This window comes from Leptodactylus fuscus, chromosome 5 (assembly GCF_031893055.1).
Source record: "Leptodactylus fuscus isolate aLepFus1 chromosome 5, aLepFus1.hap2, whole genome shotgun sequence".
In the NCBI taxonomy this organism is placed as follows: Eukaryota; Metazoa; Chordata; class Amphibia; order Anura; family Leptodactylidae; genus Leptodactylus; species Leptodactylus fuscus.
In genome coordinates this window covers 60,851,255-60,872,244 of record NC_134269.1, presented here as the reverse complement: position 1 = coordinate 60,872,244, position 20,990 = coordinate 60,851,255, and the positions used below count along the sequence as shown (strand labels likewise).

At 42.3% G+C, this 20,990-nt stretch overlaps 1 protein-coding gene across 1 annotated transcript in view; it reads right to left on the bottom strand.

The window, feature by feature from the left end:
* AGBL1 (AGBL carboxypeptidase 1) overlaps window positions 1-20,990 on the bottom strand; it is a 543,682-nt gene that overhangs the window by 170,048 nt on the left and 352,644 nt on the right. Inside the window, exon 22 of the mRNA XM_075273295.1 lies at window positions 15,163-15,323. Coding sequence (XP_075129396.1) covers window positions 15,163-15,323 — 161 coding nt within the window. The remainder of the gene's footprint in view (window positions 1-15,162; window positions 15,324-20,990) is intronic.

The window sequence follows — 20,990 nt, the reverse complement described above, 5'->3', positions numbered from 1 at the left end:
AGTTTCCATCCCCAAATCCAATTGAAAAATGTGTAGTCAGAAGTCCGGCAAGCTGGACTTTTCTCTCCACATTTTTCGGGCAGAAACCAGGTGGAAACCTGACACACCCCATTACAGTTTATGAGGTACGTGTGTTTCCATGGGTAACCACTTTTTAAGCGAGTTAGAATTCCTTTTTTCCCCAAGCGGACATGAAAAACGATAAGCCAAATGCTAGTGTGAACCTAGTGTTATTGTATTTAAACTTATCACCTGTAAAACTCTCATCATATTCATAAGACTGGCATCATCATCTGTATAGTTTTCAGTATTGCTATAAGAATTACCCGTGCTGCAAAAGATTCTGAAACTCTGTAGCATTGTCTTTGCTGTTATACCAAAGAACAGATTAAAGGGATTTTCCAATTCCAAACAAAAATTGGCTAAGGGTAGGGAAGGGGTTAAAATAAATAAGTCACACTTTCCTGTCCTGCACCCTGTCATCCCACTGCAACCTCTGTTGGGTTGGCATGCCTAACTACTGAATGGGGCCACTGAGGTTGGTTTCTGGTGGCCATTGAGGTTGGCATCTGGTGGGCATTGCGGTTGGTGTCTGGTAGCCACTGAGGTTGGTGTCTGGTGGCCACTGAGGTTGATGTCTGGTGCCATTGAGGTTGGTGTCTGGAAGCCACGTGAGGGTTATTTATGCCATCTCTGAAGCTCCAGAACCAAAGACCAGCACTGACAAGCTTTGGCTACAACTGTGGGGTGAAGGACAAATGCATACGACTTCTTTTTCTATTTTATCTCCTTCCCTGCCTTCCACTAATTGTTGTTTGAGGGCCAGAAAACTCCATAAAGTTAATCTATAGAATATTGTCTGGTACATCAGCAAGATATCAGGATATCAATATTTTTGGGATTATAAAAACAAAAAGAGAGCAAGTGCTTCAAATTGAAAACTACCTAGTTTTGTTGGAGATGAAATATTTGCACTTTTCCTGCTGGTATTTGATTTCCATACACTGTAGTACCGGCCTTTAATGTCTTAACACACAACACACTCAAGAAGGGCTCTGTATTTTAATGTGTGAAATGCAGCATTAAATATTTTATGCCCTGCGGAGGTCCACGCCAATTCTCTTCATGTTTTATTGTGAAGTAGGAATTTTTTTTTTTTTTTCAAAGGATGTTGACAATGGAATGGTTTGAAATGCAGATGAATGAAGAAAGAAATGAGGAATAATCGCATTTGGGTATACTATGTATATAATGCAGGATGGAAATCTAGAATACAGATATAGCTAACATTATGCAAACTGCTACAGCATTAATACCGCATAGCGTGCTATTCATAGGCTTGACATGCACTACACTAAACAAATGCTTTGCTCCTTAAGTTAATGGTGTAGCAGTATATCAAATGTTTGCTTGGCATCTATACATCAGTGTTGTTTATACTTAAAGGATGTGTTCAGGAATAAAAAAAAATCAGTTTACCATTGGTTGCAAGGATAACCTTCCTAAAAGCAACAACCTTATTGATACAGTTGTCAGGTAGTTTTATGCCTAGCAATGGGTCTGTTTGAGAGTACTCAGGTATTCAGCACAAGGAAGACTTTCCACGGCTTTTAGGGCAGACGAGGATGCTGTATAAGGATGGTAGGGGATATATCAGGGATAGGAATTACTCTTTCGTAGGAATAAGCTGTAAGAAAATGAATTTGTGACAGCCTGCAGTATATTTCGTTATATGAGTGATCGGAGAGGTTGTCAGCCTGAGCCAGCTTGTATTTTTCCTGTTGGCATGGCCATGATGAAATTGTTAGCAAAAAAGTTTCTTGATATAATCTTTACAGGATGCAAAAAAGAAAAGGGAGAGACACCAAGCGCACTAAGTGTAGTATACACTAGAAGAGGGACACAATTTTAAAAAATGCAGAATGACCAAAAGGCCTCTCACCTGACGGGGTTGTGATGGAGTCACAAAGCCCTGGGATACAATAGTGAAGTGAATACTTCTGGTGAGAGTGGCAGCGGTTCCGTCAGAAGACACCGGAGACCCGGGGATTGAGCAGGACAAGAAATGGAAGCAAGGATCCGCGCTCACTGGTCATGCAGGGCAGGTAAAAGTCAAATGGCTGTATCGGTAGAGTCAGCTTTTTATTCAGAAGAAGGTGCAGTACAGTCCCCATGCGGACTCCCCGAACAGATTACCAAACGCAGGTGTGAACCAGGCATAAGAGAGTAATGAAAACCTGCATTAACTATAATGCGACCTGTCAGCCTTTCATTCTTTTAAACTGAAACCAGTGGACAAAAAAGTTGGATTTGCAGCACTATTTTCCCCATCGATTTTTGACTCATACACTACAATGGAGTTCTGCAATGGAGATTCCAACGCAGATGTGAACTTAGGTCTGTGCATGATACAGAAAAACATACAATATTTTTCAATAGACAATGGAGACAATACATAAGCTTTACACTACTACTCTGCTCAGATCACAGAGCTGGAAGCAGATCTACAAGGTTATGAGCTGGACCACAATGTCACTCCACCTTTGTCAGCTTTGTGGACAGTTTGAGTCCGAGTCACAATGAGTCAGACATCAGAAATCTTTTTCTACTTCTTTTTCATTATGCTTTCTGTACAATGGTCATTTTCAGGTGTTAATACAAGGGGTCTGCAGAGTCCGAACACACAGCAGGTGTTTGACCCCCGAAGCAGAATGAGGGTTTAAAGAACCCTTTGGTTGAAAAGCTTCCCAGCATGCCATGGAGTGGGTTCAGGGACCTCCGAAGCTACAGGCTGATAACATTGATGTATTCAACATCAAACAATTCACTTTATCAAAGGGAGAACTTCGTTCTTATTCTCAGCAGCCTCGGTCATTGTGGTACTGCTAGTGACTGGCAAATAATGAAAATTAGCATTATACACAGGTTATGGAAAAGAAAACAATTCTCATAATATTTTATCATACATTAATATGAACCGTTCAGGTCCGATACATCCTGGTATTTCCACTGACAAGCTTCTATAGACGTCAGGTATATAAATGCAAAGACAATGTCCTTTTAGCAAAGAGTTATTAACGGATCATTGATACCTATTAAAAATACATATGGCATAAACTCTGCAGAGATAATGTATTCTTAATAGGGATCACTTATCCTCTAGTAATCCTCTATTAACACTACATTTTCTTACCATCGCGTGAAAGAAGCTCAAAATATACATCTCACTCAGCAATGAGAGCCTTGTTTGTAAAAAATGTATAGTATGTCAAAAATGCAAACTTTATACCTTCATTTATTATTTAATGGTTTATAGAGATGAGCGAACACTAAAATGTTCGAGGTTCGAAATTCGATTCGAACAGCCGCTCACTGTTCGAGTGTTCGAATGGGTTTCGAACCCCATTATAGTCTATGGGGAACATAAACTCGTTAAGGGGGAAACCCAAATTCGTGTCTGGAGGGTCACCAAGTCCACTATGACACCCCAGGAAATGATACCAACACCCTGGAATGACACTGGGACAGCAGGGGAAGCATGTCTGGGGGCATAAAAGTCACTTTATTTCATGGAAATCCCTGTCAGTTTGCGATTTTCGCAAGCTAACTTTTCCCCATAGAAATGCATTGGCCAGTGCTGATTGGCCAGAGTACGGAACTCGACCAATCAGCGCTGGCTCTGCTGGAGGAGGCGGAGTCTAAGATAGCTCCACACCAGTCTCCATTCAGGTCCGACCTTAGACTCCGCCTCCTCCGGCAGAGCCAGCGCTGATTGGCCGAAGGCTGGCCAATGCATTCCTATGCGAATGCAGACTTAGCAGTGCTGAGTCAGTTTTGCTCAACTACACATCTGATGCACACTCGGCACTGCTACATCAGATGTAGCAATCTGATGTAGCAGAGCCGAGGGTGCACTAGAACCCCTGTGCAAACTCAGTTCACGCTAATAGAATGCATTGGCCAGCGCTGATTGGCCAATGCATTCTATTAGCCCGATGAAGTAGAGCTGAATGTGTGTGCTAAGCACACACATTCAGCACTGCTTCATCAAGCCAATACAATGCATTAGCCAGTGCTGATTGGCCAGAGTACGGAATTCGGCCAATCAGCGCTGGCTCTGCTGGAGGAGGCGGAGTCTAAGATCGCTCCACACCAGTCTCCATTCAGGTCCGACCTTAGACTCCGCCTCCTCCGGCAGAGCCAGCGCTGATTGGCCGAAGGCTGGCCAATGCATTCCTATGCGAATGCAGACTTAGCAGTGCTGAGTCAGTTTTGCTCAACTACACATCTGATGCACACTCGGCACTGCTACATCAGATGTAGCAATCTGATGTAGCAGAGCCGAGGGTGCACTAGAACCCCTGTGCAAACTCAGTTCACGCTAATAGAATGCATTGGCCAGCGCTGATTGGCCAATGCATTCTATTAGCCCGATGAAGTAGAGCTGAATGTGTGTGCTAAGCACACACATTCAGCACTGCTTCATCAAGCCAATACAATGCATTAGCCAGTGCTGATTGGCCAGAGTACGGAATTCGGCCAATCAGCGCTGGCTCTGCTGGAGGAGGCGGAGTCTAAGATCGCTCCACACCAGTCTCCATTCAGGTCCGACCTTAGACTCCGCCTCCTCCGGCAGAGCCAGCGCTGATTGGCCGAAGGCTGGCCAATGCATTCCTATGCGAATGCAGACTTAGCAGTGCTGAGTCAGTTTTGCTCAACTACACATCTGATGCACACTCGGCACTGCTACATCAGATGTAGCAATCTGATGTAGCAGAGCCGAGGGTGCACTAGAACCCCTGTGCAAACTCAGTTCACGCTAATAGAATGCATTGGCCAGCGCTGATTGGCCAATGCATTCTATTAGCCCGATGAAGTAGAGCTGAATGTGTGTGCTAAGCACACACATTCAGCACTGCTTCATCAAGCCAATACAATGCATTAGCCAGTGCTGATTGGCCAGAGTACGGAATTCGGCCAATCAGCGCTGGCCAATGCATTCTATTAGCCCGATGAAGTAGAGCTGAATGTGTGTGCTAAGCACACACATTCAGCACTGCTTCATCAAGCCAATACAATGCATTAGCCAGTGCTGATTGGCCAGAGTACGGAATTCGGCCAATCAGCGCTGGCCAATGCATTCTATTAGCCCGATGAAGTAGAGCTGAATGTGTGTGCTAAGCACACACATTCAGCACTGCTTCATCAAGCCAATACAATGCATTAGCCAGTGCTGATTGGCCAGAGTACGGAATTCGGCCAATCAGTGCTGGCTCTGCCGGAGGAGGCGGAGTCTAAGGTCGGACCTGAATGGAGACTGGTGTGGAGCGATCTTAGACTCCGCCTCCTCCAGCAGAGCCAGCGCTGATTGGTCGAGTTCCGTACTCTGGCCAATCAGCGCTGGCCAATGCATTCTATTAGCCCGATGAAGTAGAGCTGAATGTGTGTGCTTAGCACACACATTCAGCTCTACTTCATCAGGCTAATAGAATACATTGGCCAATCAGCGCTGGCCAATGCATTCTATTAGCTTGATGAAGCAGAGTGTGCACAAGGGTTCAAGCGCACCCTCGGCTCTGATGTAGCAGAGCTGAGGGTGCACAAGGGTTCAAGTGCACCCTCGGCTCTCCTACATCAGAGCCGAGGGTGCGCTTGAACCCTTGTGCAGCCTCGGCTCTGCTACATCAGAGCCGAGGGTGCGCTTGAACCCTTGTGCACACTCTGCTTCATCAAGCTAATAGAATGCATTGGCCAGCACTGATTGGCCAGAGTACGGAATTCGGCCAATCAGCACTGGCCAATGCATCCCTATGGGAAAAAGTTTATCTCACAAAAATCACAATTACACACCCGATAGAGCCCCAAAAAGTTATTTTTAATAACATTCCCCCCTAAATAAAGGTTATCCCTAGCTATCCCTGCCTGTACAGCTATCCCTGTCTCATAGTCACAAAGTTCACATTCTCATATGACCCGGATTTGAAATCCACTATTCGTCTAAAATGGAGGTCACCTGATTTCGGCAGCCAATGACTTTTTCCAATTTTTTTCAATGCCCCCAGTGTCGTAGTTCCTGTCCCACCTCCCCTGCGCTGTTATTGGTGCAAAAAAGGCGCCAGGGAAGGTGGGAGGGGAATCGAATTTTGGCGCACTTTACCACGTGGTGTTCGATTCGATTCGAACATGGCGAACACCCTGATATCCGATCGAACATGTGTTCGATAGAACACTGTTCGCTCATCTCTAATGGTTTATATACACCCTATTTATATAGACAGTATGCTAATGTCTCTATTTTTATAGTGAATCACGCACCTGGTGATATCTATAAAAATCAGATTACATTGTTGTAGCGAAGAGTGAAACATTATAATACCCCTGGTAATTGAATGGTTAATTACTATATGTTGCCTTCATATGGAGGTTGGGAGGAAAGGCTGCTGGTTGTACAGTATCAAAGTATAACCAGGCTGTACTCAGAATATGACATAAAGTGTCCCAATTTGTTACAGGTATTGTGTAAAAAGAATGAGTCCTCAGCTCTGAACTCAAGCCAGTCATCACAACCACAGCTAAGTATGATAAGTATTGACTTTTCTTCTAGTGTTTTATGTGTGGAGTTCTTCATTTTACCCTTGATTCCATCACAATACATTGGCCTGAGTGTATCATTACGCTTGTGCTATTCCATTCTTTCATGTATTCTCAAGTTACAGTCTAGAGAAGACAAGAAGCATATAGTTTTTCCATATTAAATAATGCAACATCATCATTTCAACATCTACAGCTCAATATATTATTAAAGTGACTGCTGCATTGGTGAACCTCATAGTTCATAGTCTGCTCTGCTTTCCCCTGTCTGCGTGTAATACAGACTAACATAGTATTGCTGAAGTTAGACGCTGAAGAAAGGGGTCAGCTACCGGAAATCTTTAAAGGATCATTCTGTGCGAAAGGTAAACACTGGGCTATGGCTCGTGCAGGGTCAAGGGGAAGTGAATTTTTTATAGGTCATTTTTAATAAAATTGCAATAGATTTAAACGTTGGTACTAAACGTACTCTACAAGGTAAATAAACTGCTTCTGCAGGAACTTTCTAAGGTCAGAAAATCAGCCATGATTATTATTATTTATTGTGGCCGGGATATCTTCTGATACATGTAGTGTCCCTGCCTGATAACCCAGCTACAGTAAGAAAATCATGGCTGGGTTCCTGACAAGTCCCAGAACATAGAAAGTTTCTGCATTTGTGGTTGTATCCATTGAGAACCGATCAAGACAACAAACTGTCACCACTAAGATGGTTAGAGGAAATCTTTAAAACTCTACAGAATTTTGAATTACTTATATTTGCAAAAATGTTTAAATTTTAATTATCTACAAATAAAGATATGATTATGTACATGGGAATACCCCTTTAAGGATGTATCATTAGTGAATTATATTGTCTATATGTATATACATGTAATATCTAGGACTGGTCAGGAGTGAGCCTATTTCCTTTCTGTGATCACAGGATCAGACCCTGTGTCAGTTTATTTCCAGGTTTGGCAGCAAAGATGAAACAATTAATTCCCCAACTTTGCCAGATAAAGGTGAGAGCAATTCATTCCCTACCCCAGGAAGGTGGAGGAGGATGGACCCTGACAGGGGGCTTGGATTGCTGGCCATCTCCATTCTTCTTATTTACTGGTTTTATCATATCTATCTATCTATCTATCTATCTATCTATCTATCTATCTATCTATCTATCTAATCACTGAACCCTTAATGATGATTTGTTTCCTATAGGTCTTATATATACAATGTATATACTAATGTATGTGGTGTTATACAAGCTAACCTAGTCACAAGCAACTCTCTCCTCTCATCCCTACAGTGAGTCAGAGAAGTTAACTAATTTGCACGTTCCATCTGTAATCACAGACACATCTCTCTGCACTAAAAAAACATTCAAAGAGACAACAGTAAGTAGATATAAAGAGCAGTGTTTGGAGCGAAGCGGTGAAATGTGCATTTTCAGAGATTATGCGTGCGTTTTCAGAGAGCTACTGGACGCGGCCACCTATTTCTTACATTCCCGCCTCAACAGCCTCTGCTGTTAAGGATGTATTTTACTTTGTAACAGAGAGAGGACTACAGATTTAAAAGACAGGAGCCCCCTAGTGGTAGGACATGCCAGACAGCTTTAGGGTAAGTTCAGATGGGTTTTTTTGGACCGGAACCTGAAGCAGAGGCCGCCTCAGGTTCTGGTCCAAAAGACAGGTAGCCATGACTGAAAGCCGGTGCACTGCACTGGCATCCAGCTGCACACTCCGCTCCGGATTAGGTCCAGTGAATGGGTCTAGTCCAGTGGAGGGTGTGTCTTCAGGCCGAATCACGACGCGAAACGGCCTGAAGAATGAGCACCTCGCTTCTTTTGTTCCGGCTCCCAGAAAAAACTCCTGAGCGGCTCCCATTGATTTAATTGGGGGCCGTCTTTTTGGGCGCTTCATTATCCAGACTAAAAATTCCGTGTGAACTTACCCTTAGGGTGATATCATCTCATTTTTTTTAATGAAAGTGATTTACAATTATATTCAGGATAGGTTATACTATGAATTGAGCATATGTTTTGTGAAAAGTTAGTATCATTTAAGGCCCTAGTATGATAATCAGAGGACCTGGGGTGGTGCATAAAAATTAAAAACATATATATTTTCTGGTGCTCCACTACAGCATCTAGTATTAGCTTGTGGCACTTTTTGGCCTCCTCTGTGGAGTCAGTAGCCACAGGTCCTGCTGAGGCCTGTGATTGGGCCAGTGGTGACATTCGGGCGACTTACATCACAGAGGAGGCCTGAACATGCCAGAGATGTTTGAGAAAGAAGACCAAATGCTACAGCCGAACCCCAGAGAGGTGAGAGAAGGGGAGCATTTTTTTTTTCCACATCTCTCCTGGGCGTCCAATTATTTAAATCTGACGTCTGAAGATAGTACAATAGTACTTTCAATTCAGCACCAAAACTTGTGGGCAAACCTTGCGAATATTTGTGCAATCCACTGTGCAAAGTCACATAATGTTTGCTGGCTATTCTAAGGATTTAAGAAAAATGAAAAAGAGAAAACTCCTGTAACCCTTTAATACAATTTATCTTTTAAAGTATCTGTAAAACTTTCATATAAGCTATCTTTTTCATGTGTTATGATTTTGAAACCATATATATATATATATATATATATATATATATACATATATATATATATATATATATATATATATATATATATACACAATTGTCACCTACATCAGCATTGCATTACAGGATTTGCTATTCAGTAAAATAAAGGAATGAGTCAGGGTTATGTCAAGGGCACTCAATATATACAAATCACTGCAAATCCTATTTTTATTTGTATGGCATTGCTATTAGCTCTGTTCTCCTCAAGGGAAAGATTGTGTCTTTTTCACAGTCCCATTCACATTATCCTTGACAGTTCTACCTGGCTGAAGCAGGCAGAACATTGAGTTTGATTCGTTTGGATCATACAACAGAAACAATCAATCCCACACAACTTGACCAGCCAGTCTTGCTCAATATTCTCTTCCCAGAGGCAAAGATTGTAAGTAAAAAAACAAAAATGCATGGAGTAGGTTGAGGAGACCCATGACAAACCAGGACGGCTGAAGACAAGAACAGATATAACTCCTGACAAGCGGAAATGTCTGATGTCAAAGGCACAGGCTGAAAAGCCAATTCAATGCCAACATGAGACATCTTGGCTTTAACAGAATTGTGTCAGAGGCAAACTGTGTACGTATAAAACAAGCATGAGTTGTGAGAACTGTAATAGGAGATAGAGATATTATGCACTGGCAGAACTTTAGAAAATAAATGCAACTTAAAGTGAAAACTACTGTAGTTGTAATATTATTATATTAAGCTTGGTTCTTTACATTAAAGGGAATACAGTATTGTTACTAAATGAAAGAACTCAAGGTTTTCTGGAATTTCTAAAGAAATGTCTAAGTGCCTGGAGTGTCATAAAATGAGAAATAAATATAAAAAATTCTATTAACCTGACCAATCTTTCAGGGGTCCTCCTTACCCTTGTTTATTGGCCTGCTGCAATAACATGCCGTACATGTGCATACACTTGAAAAAGGGGCTATTCGCTCTGAAATGTGTAGTGTGTTTGGCTGCAATAAAAAGAAATCCTTTCTTCATCACTACTTAGGTAAGCACTGTTCTTTATTGCCACTATTTGGAGAACGGTCCTCCCTGGCATCCATACATGGACAAGTGACCACTAAGGCCAACCACATGCCGCAGCCATCACTGGCCAAACATACCAGCATCATCACCAAGGCCAGTACTACTACTACCGTGCACATCACCGATATAGACCATTACACAGAGACTGGTGGGGACCACTGGAGTGGCACTTTGGAGCCAAAGAGTATCAAACAGTTGAATATAGTGTTTGTTGTTTTTTCCTTTATGACATTTCCAGCTTTTTGGCATTTTGTTAAACCCCCAAAAAAATTGTCTCTAAAAATCCTCAGAGATCAGATGATATATCTAGCAAAAGCTGCAGGGTGACATATGGAAGGAAAATATCTGACATAAGGACAACAAATGGAAAACAGACATTATTACTAGAGATGAGCGAACAGTGTTCTATCGAACACATGTTCGATCGGATATCAGGGTGTTCGCCATGTTCGAATCAAATCGAACACCGCGTGGTAAAGTGCGCCAAAATTCGATTCCCCTCCCACCTTCCCTGGCGCCTTTTTTGCACCAATAACAGCGCAGGGGAGGTGGGACAGGAACTACGACACCGGGGGCATTGAAAAAAATTGGAAAAAGTCATTGGCTGCCGAAATCAGGTGACCTCCATTTTAGACGAATAGTGGATTTCAAATCCGGGTCATATGAGAATGTGAATTTTGTGACTATGAGACAGGGATAGCTGTACAGGCAGGGATAGCTAGGGATAACCTTTATTTAGGGGGGAATGTTATTAAAAATAACTTTTTGGGGCTCTATCGGGTGTGTAATTGTGATTTTTGTGAGATAAACTTTTTCCCATAGGGATGCATTGGCCAGTGCTGATTGGCCGAATTCCGTACTCTGGCCAATCAGTGCTGGCCAATGCATTCTATTAGCTTGATGAAGCAGAGTGTGCACAAGGGTTCAAGCGCACCCTCGGCTCTGATGTAGCAGAGCCGAGGCTGCACAAGGGTTCAAGCGGACCCTCGGCTCTGATGTAGGAGAGCCGAGGGTGCACTTGAACCCTTGTGCACCCTCGGCTCTGCTACATCAGAGCCGAGGGTGCGCTTGAACCCTTGTGCACACTCTGCTTCATCAAGCTAATAGAATGCATTGGCCAGCGCTGATTGGCCAATGCATTCTATTAGCCCGATGAAGTAGAGCTGAATGTGTGTGCTAAGCACACACATTCAGCTCTACTTCATCGGGCTAATAGAATGCATTGGCCAGCGCTGATTGGCCAGATTACGGAATTCGGCCAATCAGCGCTGGCTCTGCTGGAGGAGGCAGAGTCTAAGATCGCTCCACACCAGTCTCCATTCAGGTCCGACCTTAGACTCCGCCTCCTCCAGCAGAGCCAGCGCTGATTGGCCGAATTCCGTACTCTGGCCAATCAGCACTGGCTAATGCATTGTATTGGTGTGATGAAGCAGTGCTGAATGTGTATGCTTAGCATACACATTCAGCTCTACTTCATCGGGCTAATAGAATGCATTGGCCAGCGCTGATTGGCCAGAGTACGGAATTCGGCCAATCAGCGCTGGCTCTGCTGGAGGAGGCGGAGTCTAAGATCGCTCCACACCAGTCTCCATTCAGGTCCGACCTTAGACTCCGCCTCCTCCAGCAGAGCCAGCGCTGATTGGCCGAATTCCGTACTCTGGCCAATCAGCACTGGCTAATGCATTGTATTGGCGTGATGAAGCAGTGCTGAATGTGTGTGCTTAACACACACATTCAGCTCTACTTCATCGGGCTAATAGAATGCATTGGCCAATCAGCGCTGGCCAATGCATTCTATTAGCGTGAACTGAGTTTGCACAGGGGTTCTAGTGCACCCTCGGCTCTGCTACATCAGATTGCTACATCTGATGTAGCAGTGCCGAGTGTGCATCAGATGTGTAGTTGAGCAAAACTGACTCAGCACTGCTAAGTCTCTGCATTCGCATAGGAATGCATTGGCCAGCCTTCGGCCAATCAGCGCTGGCTCTGCCGGAGGAGGCGGAGTCTAAGGTCGGACCTGAATGGAGACTGGTGTGGAGCGATCTTAGACTCCGCCTCCTCCAGCAGAGCCAGCGCTGATTGGTCGAGTTCCGTACTCTGGCCAATCAGCACTGGCCAATGCATTTCTATGGGGAAAAGTTAGCTTGCGAAAATCGCAAACTGACAGGGATTTCCATGAAATAAAGTGACTTTTATGCCCCCAGACATGCTTCCCCTGCTGTCCCAGTGTCATTCCAGGGTGTTGGTATCATTTCCTGGGGTGTCATAGTGGACTTGGTGACCCTCCAGACACGAATTTGGGTTTCCCCCTTAACGAGTTTATGTTCCCCATAGACTATAATGGGGTTCGAAACCCATTCGAACACTCGAACAGTGAGCGGCTGTTCGAATCGAATTTCGAACCTCGAACATTTTAGTGTTCGCTCATCTCTAATTATTACGGATGTACAACAGACCGCTTTTTATGTGTAAAAAAAATGACATGCATATGTAAGCAAGATATCACCATCTATAATGTACCGTATATGACATTACCCTTTTTTTTAATCTAATCAGTAATGTAACACAATCCACAAATGGCATTTTTGAGCAATCCCTTTCCCCAAAACTGAATAAAGAAATAAAGAAATAATATATCAAACTAATATGTAATAAACCATTTCATTGCTTAGTACATTTTGCGTGCTAATTCCAAATATTGGCAAGTGATCAGTCGACTATCTACACCTCTGACAGTAGAATAGATACAGCAGTAATTTAGGATGTAACAAGCAATTTCTCTTGGTGATACAGAAGTTCCTATAATTTACTGAAGTCTAAGGCTTAGCAAAACACTTTATATTTACGATCAGAAGAATCATCACTTTATAGTGATTGCGAGACAACTTGCTGAAACCCTCCTTTATGACAAATGCACAACATTGCAACTTCAGTTACCTGCAGGGATTATTCTTTCCACCTTTATACCTCCTGTACTTCATGTATACTAATAGATATGGTGTACCCTGGAAATTAGGACACTTCCTACAAACACAACATTCTAGTTGGTGGGTTTTGCAGATGCAGTCAAGGGTTCAGTCAATCTTAATATCGGCAAGGCTGGTTGAGATCTTTTGCACATATTCACTAATGCTTTAGTAGTTGATAGGATGTACATACTTATAAAGCAATGGTATTCAACATCTGGCATAGGAACACAATTTTATTTATTCTTTCTTAAATCAGGCTATCTTATGACACGTACAGTAAACTACCAAATCTCGAAACAGGTCGACAAGGTCAAGAAAGACAAAAAAGTACTGAATAAAATATCCATGAATTATTCACAAAGTATTGGCCTATAGTGATTTTAATACTTGACTATCAAATGTAAAAATTACTACATTGACACACAAAAATCACTGTTTTCTGCGAATATTCAGGCACTTGATTCTTTCTGCTCATGTACAACAGACTGGCTGTAATATTGTATAATGTGTCTGCACAACTGAGCAAAACTTTGTGATCCACTGACATTTGTATATGATGTAGATGCTTTCCTTTGCCATGCAGTGCATCTCAAAATATAATGGAAGTACCTGTCAGTGCAATTCTGCTGCCCTATCTGAGAGCAGTATATGGTGGAGGGTGAGAAGCTGAGCTCTGATCTATAGGTTTATTTGATTTGGAGTAGGATTTCAAAGTGAGTCCTGACAAGACTCCTAGGACAGACAGCGAGAGTCCTGATTACTCCAACCATATACATGGCTCTACCTGTATCAAGCACTGTGTGTGGATGGAATAAATAGGACTCATCAGAAATAATGAACCAAATCATATTAATATGTACAAACATAACTAAGACCCCAGTTTCATTCACTGTATCATATTCTAAAACAGCAAAGTAGAAGTCACCAGATAGGATTGTCTGAAAACACATAGTGACATAGGAACCAGCATGATGTAATCTGTCATTGTTACTGATATATCCGTATATTTTTTAGACATTTTATGGACTATTACACAAGCAGGTGACATGTGAGCATATTTTGCAAAAGAGACAGCATTTACTATATAGTGCCATTACTTTAATCTTGCTAATAATTAGCAACTGTACCATGAAATAGTGCATAGAAATTCCCTTATACTGATATATAATGTGAGATTATGGCATACAAATGTGTCCCTCCTTACCTCTTCTGTTGGCTGAACATGTCCAGATATGTGTATCACATGTTAAAGGGGGTGTCCAGGATAATGGCAAAGGCAGGGCGAAGGGGTGGTGTAAGGTACATTACCTTGCCAGTCCTCTGTTCAATTGGCATGTCCCCTATTCTTCTGGAACATCAACTGGCTAGGCCATCAAAGTTACTGGCCTCAGTAGTCACAAGTTGGGCAAATTGATGCAACTATAGTAACGTCACCATTTCCCAATATGTGATCACTAAGGCATTGAAGGCACAGACTTATGGGAGGATCAGGAGTGAGGATCAGTTCTTTCTTTTTATCTTACACCATCTTGGTCCTGCTGGCCTTGCCATTTATCCCAGTTGACCCCTTTAAGTATCACTTCTCAACACAAAAATTTACAAAGTGATAAGCTAACTATCCTATATGTATTGATGTGTGGCCACCGGGTGGGGGAAAATAAGTTGTAGCCTTTCAAGACTTTTAGCATGTCATGATATTGTGTTAAAATAGTTTCAAAGCTTTAGAAATTTTAACGAAATTGGTCAGACCAGTTAAGAGGGGACACATTTGTAAGTTGTCTTCCCCTGGATCCTCACCCAAGGTGGTCATGTTGTCTTGGGAGAACACCTAAACATCGAAAAGCACCATTGTTGTAAACCATGTAAAATGCTAACCACAGATGGTATGCCTTTAAGATGACCATGGAATACAATTCAAAGGTTTTAGAAGGCCTTACCTGGTCCTAGGATTGTCAGCACTTTCCCTTTCAGCATCTAGCAGAGCTTCCACCTGAGGATGCAGAATTCCACTATAAAACGATTTGGATAGAAGAATCAGCAGTCCAAGGCAGAACTTTGCACCCATTTCTTCTAACTCTTTTGCTCCGACCTGTAAACCCTGTGAAGGATGCAGATGATATGGAAATGAGTGGAGCATGATCAATCTTAAAGACAAACAGCTAGCACTGAGCGTGTGCACATTAATTGCACTGAATCCCATGAAATCATTAATAACTTCTACACTTGCATTTAAATGCTCCTGCGACTGTTTGCAGATGATCGACCAGCGCTATTTATCTAATTGTAAAGTTCTTTCATACCTTAAACTTTCTCTTACTTTGTTTCCAAGTGAAAATAAAACACATAACTTGCTGCTTACTAAAATTACAAGTGATAGAATTCAGCAGAGCAGTTGCTGCAGTAGCATGCCAAGAAGATGATCGATATAAAGTAAAGACTAAATAACATGAATGGTCTCGGAAATGTACTGACAGCACCAGAGAGACAATACATTAAAATCACTGGACACTGTGAAATGTGTGTGTTTTTTAAAGAGGACCTGTCAGCTTAACTGGCACGTCTTTTTCAGTGAATACTGGCATTTCCATAAAATAAGAATTTATAGTAAGCCGTTCTATGCAATTCCTCCTAAAAAATATGAATAAATTGAGACTCCTCTTGTCAAATGGGTATGTACTAGAGATGAGCGAACAGTGTTCTATCGAACTCATGTTCGATCGGATATTAGGCTGTTCGGCATGTTCGAATCGAATCGAACACCGCGTGGTAAAGTGCGCCATTACTCGATTCCCCTCCCACCTTCCCTGGCGCCTTTTTTGCTCCAATAACAGCGCAGGGTAGGGGGACAGGAACTACGACACCGGTGACGTTGAGAAAAGTAGGCAAAACCCATTGGCTGCCGAAAACATGTGACCTCTAATTTAAAAGAACAGCGCCGCCCAGGTTCGCGTCATTCTGAGCTTGCAATTCACCGAGGACGGAGGTTTCCGTCCAGCTAGCTAGGGCTTAGATTCTGGGTAGGCAGGGACAGGCTAGGATAGGAAGGAGAAGACAACCAACAGCTCTTATAAGAGCTAAATTCCAGGGAGAAGCTTGTCAGTGTAACGTGGCACTGACGGGCTCAATCGCCGCAACCCAGCTTTCCCAGGATCCTGAATGGAATACACTGTCAGTGTATTCCCGTATACCCGATATATACCCCGATACCCGTTCCAACGGTGTGCCCCCCCACCTTCACCCCAGAAATACCCTGCAAGTCCCCTAGCAATAGAATTGGGGCTATATACACCCACAATTTTTACTACTGGTATACAGTGCCATTGTCTGACTGGGAATTCAAAGAATATATTGGGGTTATAAATACCCTCATTTCTTGCTACTGCCATATAGTGCCAGTTTCTGACTGGTAATTCAAAGAATATATTGGGGTTACGTGCACCCACAATTTTTACTACTGGTATACAGTGCCATTGTCTGACTGGGAATTCAAAGAATATATTGGGGTTATAAATACCCTCATTTCTTGCTACTGCCATATAGTGCCAGTTTCTGACTGGTAATTCAAAGAATATATTGTGGTTACGTGCACCCACAATTTTTACTACTGGTATACAGTGCCATTGTCTGACTGGGAATTCAAAGAATATATTGGGAATACAAATACCCTCATTTCTTGCTACTGCCATATAGTGCCAGTTTCTGACTGGTAATTCAAAGAATATATTGGGGTTACGTGCACCCACAATTTTTACTACTGGTATACAGTGCCATTGTCTGACTGGGAATTCAAAGAATATATTGGGGTTATAAATACCCTCATTTCTTGCTACTGGTATATAGTGCCATTGTCTGACTGGGAATTCAAAGAATATATTGGGGTTACGTGCACCCACAATTTTTACTACTGGTATACAGTGCCATTGTCTGACTGGGAATTCAAAGAATATATTGGGAATACAAATACCCTCATTTCTTGCTACTGCCATATAGTGCCAGTGTCTGACTGGGAATTCAAAGAATATATTGTGGTTACGTGCACCCACAATTTTTACTACTGGTATACAGTGCCATTGTCTGACTGGGAATTCAAAGAATATATTGGGAATACAAATACCCTCATTTCTTGCTACTGCCATATAGTGCCAGTGTCTGACTGGGAATTCAAAGAATATATTGGGGTTACGTGCACCCACAATTTTTACTACTGGTATACAGTGCCATTGTCTGACTGGGAATTCAAAGAATATATTGGGGTTATAAATACCCTCATTTCTTGCTACTGCCATATAGTGCCAGTGTCTGACTGGGAATTCAAAGAATATATTGGGGTTACGTGCACCCACAATTTTTACTACTGGTATACAGTGCCATTGTCTGACTGGGAATTCAAAGAATATATTGGGAATACAAATACCCTCATTTCTTGCTACTGCCATATAGTGCCAGTGTCTGACTGGGAATTCAAAGAATATATTGGGATTACGTGCACCCACAATTTTTACTACTGGTATACAGTGCCATTGTCTGACTGGGAATTCAAAGAATATATTGGGAATACAAATACCCTCATTTCTTGCTACTGCCATATAGTGCCAGTTTCTGACTGGTAATTCAAAGAATATATTGTGGTTACGTGCACTCACAATTTTTACTACTGGTATACAGTGCCATTGTCTGACTGGGAATTCAAAGAATATATTGGGAATACAAATACCCTCATTTCTTGCTACTGCCATATAGTGCCAGTGTCTGACTGGGAATTCAAAGAATATATTGGGGTTACGTGCACCCACAATTTTTACTACTGGTATACAGTGCCATTGTCTGACTGGGAATTCAAAGAATATATTGGGAATACAAATACCCTCATTTCTTGCTACTGCCATATAGTGCCAGTGTCTGACTGGGAATTCAAAGAATATATTGGGGTTACGTGCACCCACAATTTTTACTACTGGTATACAGTGCCATTGTCTGACTGGGAATTCAAAGAATATATTGGGGTTATAAATACCCTCATTTCTTGCTACTGCCATATAGTGCCAGTTTCTGACTGGTAATTCAAAGAATATATTGGGGTTACGTGCACCCACAATTTTTACTACTGGTATACAGTGCCATTGTCTGACTGGGAATTCAAAGAATATATTGGGAATACAAATACCCTCATTTCTTGCTACTGCCATATAGTGCCAGTTTCTGACTGGTAATTCAAAGAATATATTGGGGTTACGTGCACCCACAATTTTTACTACTGGTATACAGTGCCATTGTCTGACTGGGAATTCAAAGAATATATTGGGAATACAAATACCCTCATTTCTTGCTACTGCCATATAGTGCCAGTTTCTGACTGGTAATTCAAAGAATATATTGTGGTTACGTGCACCCACAATTTTTACTACAGGTATACAGTGCCATTGTCTGACTGGGAATTCAAAGAATATATTGGGAATACAAATACCCTCATTTCTTGCTACTGCCATATAGTGCCAGTTTCTGACTGGTAATTCAAAGAATATATTGGGGTTACGTGAACCCACAATTTTTACTACTGGTATACAGTGCCATTGTCTGACTGGGAATTCAAAGAATATATTGGGGTTATAAATACCCTCATTTCTTGCTACTGCCATATAGTGCCAGTTTCTGACTGGTAATTCAAAGAATATATTGGGGTTACGTGCACCCACAATTTTTACTACTGGTATACAGTGCCATTGTCTGACTGGGAATTCAAAGAATATATTGGGAATACAAATACCCTCATTTCTTGCTACTGCCATATAGTGCCAGTGTCTGACTGGGAATTCAAAGAATATATTGGGATTACGTGCACCCACAATTTTTACTACTGGTATACAGTGCCATTGTCTGACTGGGAATTCAAAGAATATATTGGGAATACAAATACCCTCATTTCTTGCTACTGCCATATAGTGCCAGTTTCTGACTGGTAATTCAAAGAATATATTGGGGTTACGTGCACCCACAATTTTTACTACTGGTATACAGTGCCATTGTCTGACTGGGAATTCAAAGAATATATTGGGAATACAAATACCCTCATTTCTTGCTACTGCCATATAGTGCCAGTTTCTGACTGGTAATTCAAAGAATATATTGGGGTTACGTGCACCCACAATTTTTACTACTGGTATACAGTGCCATTGTCTGACTGGGAATTCAAAGAATATATTGGGAATACAAATACCCTCATTTCTTGCTACTGCCATATAGTGCCAGTTTCTGACTGGTAATTCAAAGAATATATTGTGGTTACGTGCACCCACAATTTTTACTACAGGTATACAGTGCCATTGTCTGACTGGGAATTCAAAGAATATATTGGGAATACAAATACCCTCATTTCTTGCTACTGCCATATAGTGCCAGTTTCTGACTGGTAATTCAAAGAATATATTGGGGTTACGTGCACCCACAATTTTTACTACTGGTATACAGTGCCATTGTCTGACTGGGAATTCAAAGAATATATTGGGGTTATAAATACCCTCATTTCTTGCTACTGCCATATAGTGCCAGTTTCTGACTGGTAATTCAAAGAATATATTGGGGTTACGTGCACCCACAATTTTTACTACTGGTATACAGTGCCATTGTCTGACTGGGAATTCAAAGAATATATTGGGAATACAAATACCCTCATTTCTTGCTACTGCCATATAGTGCCAGTGTTTGACTGGGAATTCAAAGAATATATTGGGATTACGTGCACCCACAATTTTTACTACTGGTATACAGTGCCATTGTCTGACTGGGAATTCAAAGAATATATTGGGAATACAAATACCCTCATTTCTTGCTACTGCCATATAGTGCCAGTTTCTGACTGGTAATTCAAAGAATATATTGGGGTTACGTGCACCCACAATTTTTACTACTGGTATACAGTGCCATTGTCTGACTGGGAATTCAAAGAATATATTGGGAATACAAATACCCTCATTTCTTGCTACTGCCATATAGTGCCAGTGTCTGACTGGGAATTCAAAGAATATATTGGGGTTACGTGCACCCACAATTTTTACTACTGGTATACAGTGCCAATTTCTAACTAGGAATTCAAAATGCGCAAGGCTCCCGGAAAGGGACGTGGACGAGGCCGTGGGCGAGGTCGGGGGAATGGTTCTGGGGAGCAAGGTAGCAGTGAAGCCACAGGGCGTCCCGTGCCTACTCCTGTGGGGCAGCAAGCATTGCGCCACTCCACAGTGCCAGGGTTGCTTGCCACATTAACTAAACTGCAGGGTACAAACCTTAGTAGGCCCGAGAACCAGGAACAGGTCTTGCAATGGCTGTCAGAGAACGCTTACAGCACATTGTCCAGCAGCCAGTCAGACTCTGCCTCCTCTCCTCCTATTACCCAACAGTCTTGTCTTCCTTCCTCCCAAAATTCCGAAGCTTTACAGAACAATAACCCAAACTGTCCCTGCTCCCCAGAGCTGTTCTCCGCTCCTTTCATTGTCCCTCAACCTGCCTCTCCACGTCACGATTCCACGAACCTAACAGAGGAGCATCTGTGTCCAGATGCTCAAACACTAGAGTCTCCTCCATCTCCGTTCGATTTGGTGGTGGATGACCAGCAACCCACCCTCATCGACGATGATGTGACGCAGTTGCCGTCAGGGCATCCAGTTGACCGGCGCATTGTGCGGGAGGAGGAGATGAGACAGGAGTTGGAAGAGGAAGTGGTGGATGATGAGGACACTGACCCGACCTGGACAGGGGGGATGTCAAGCGGGGA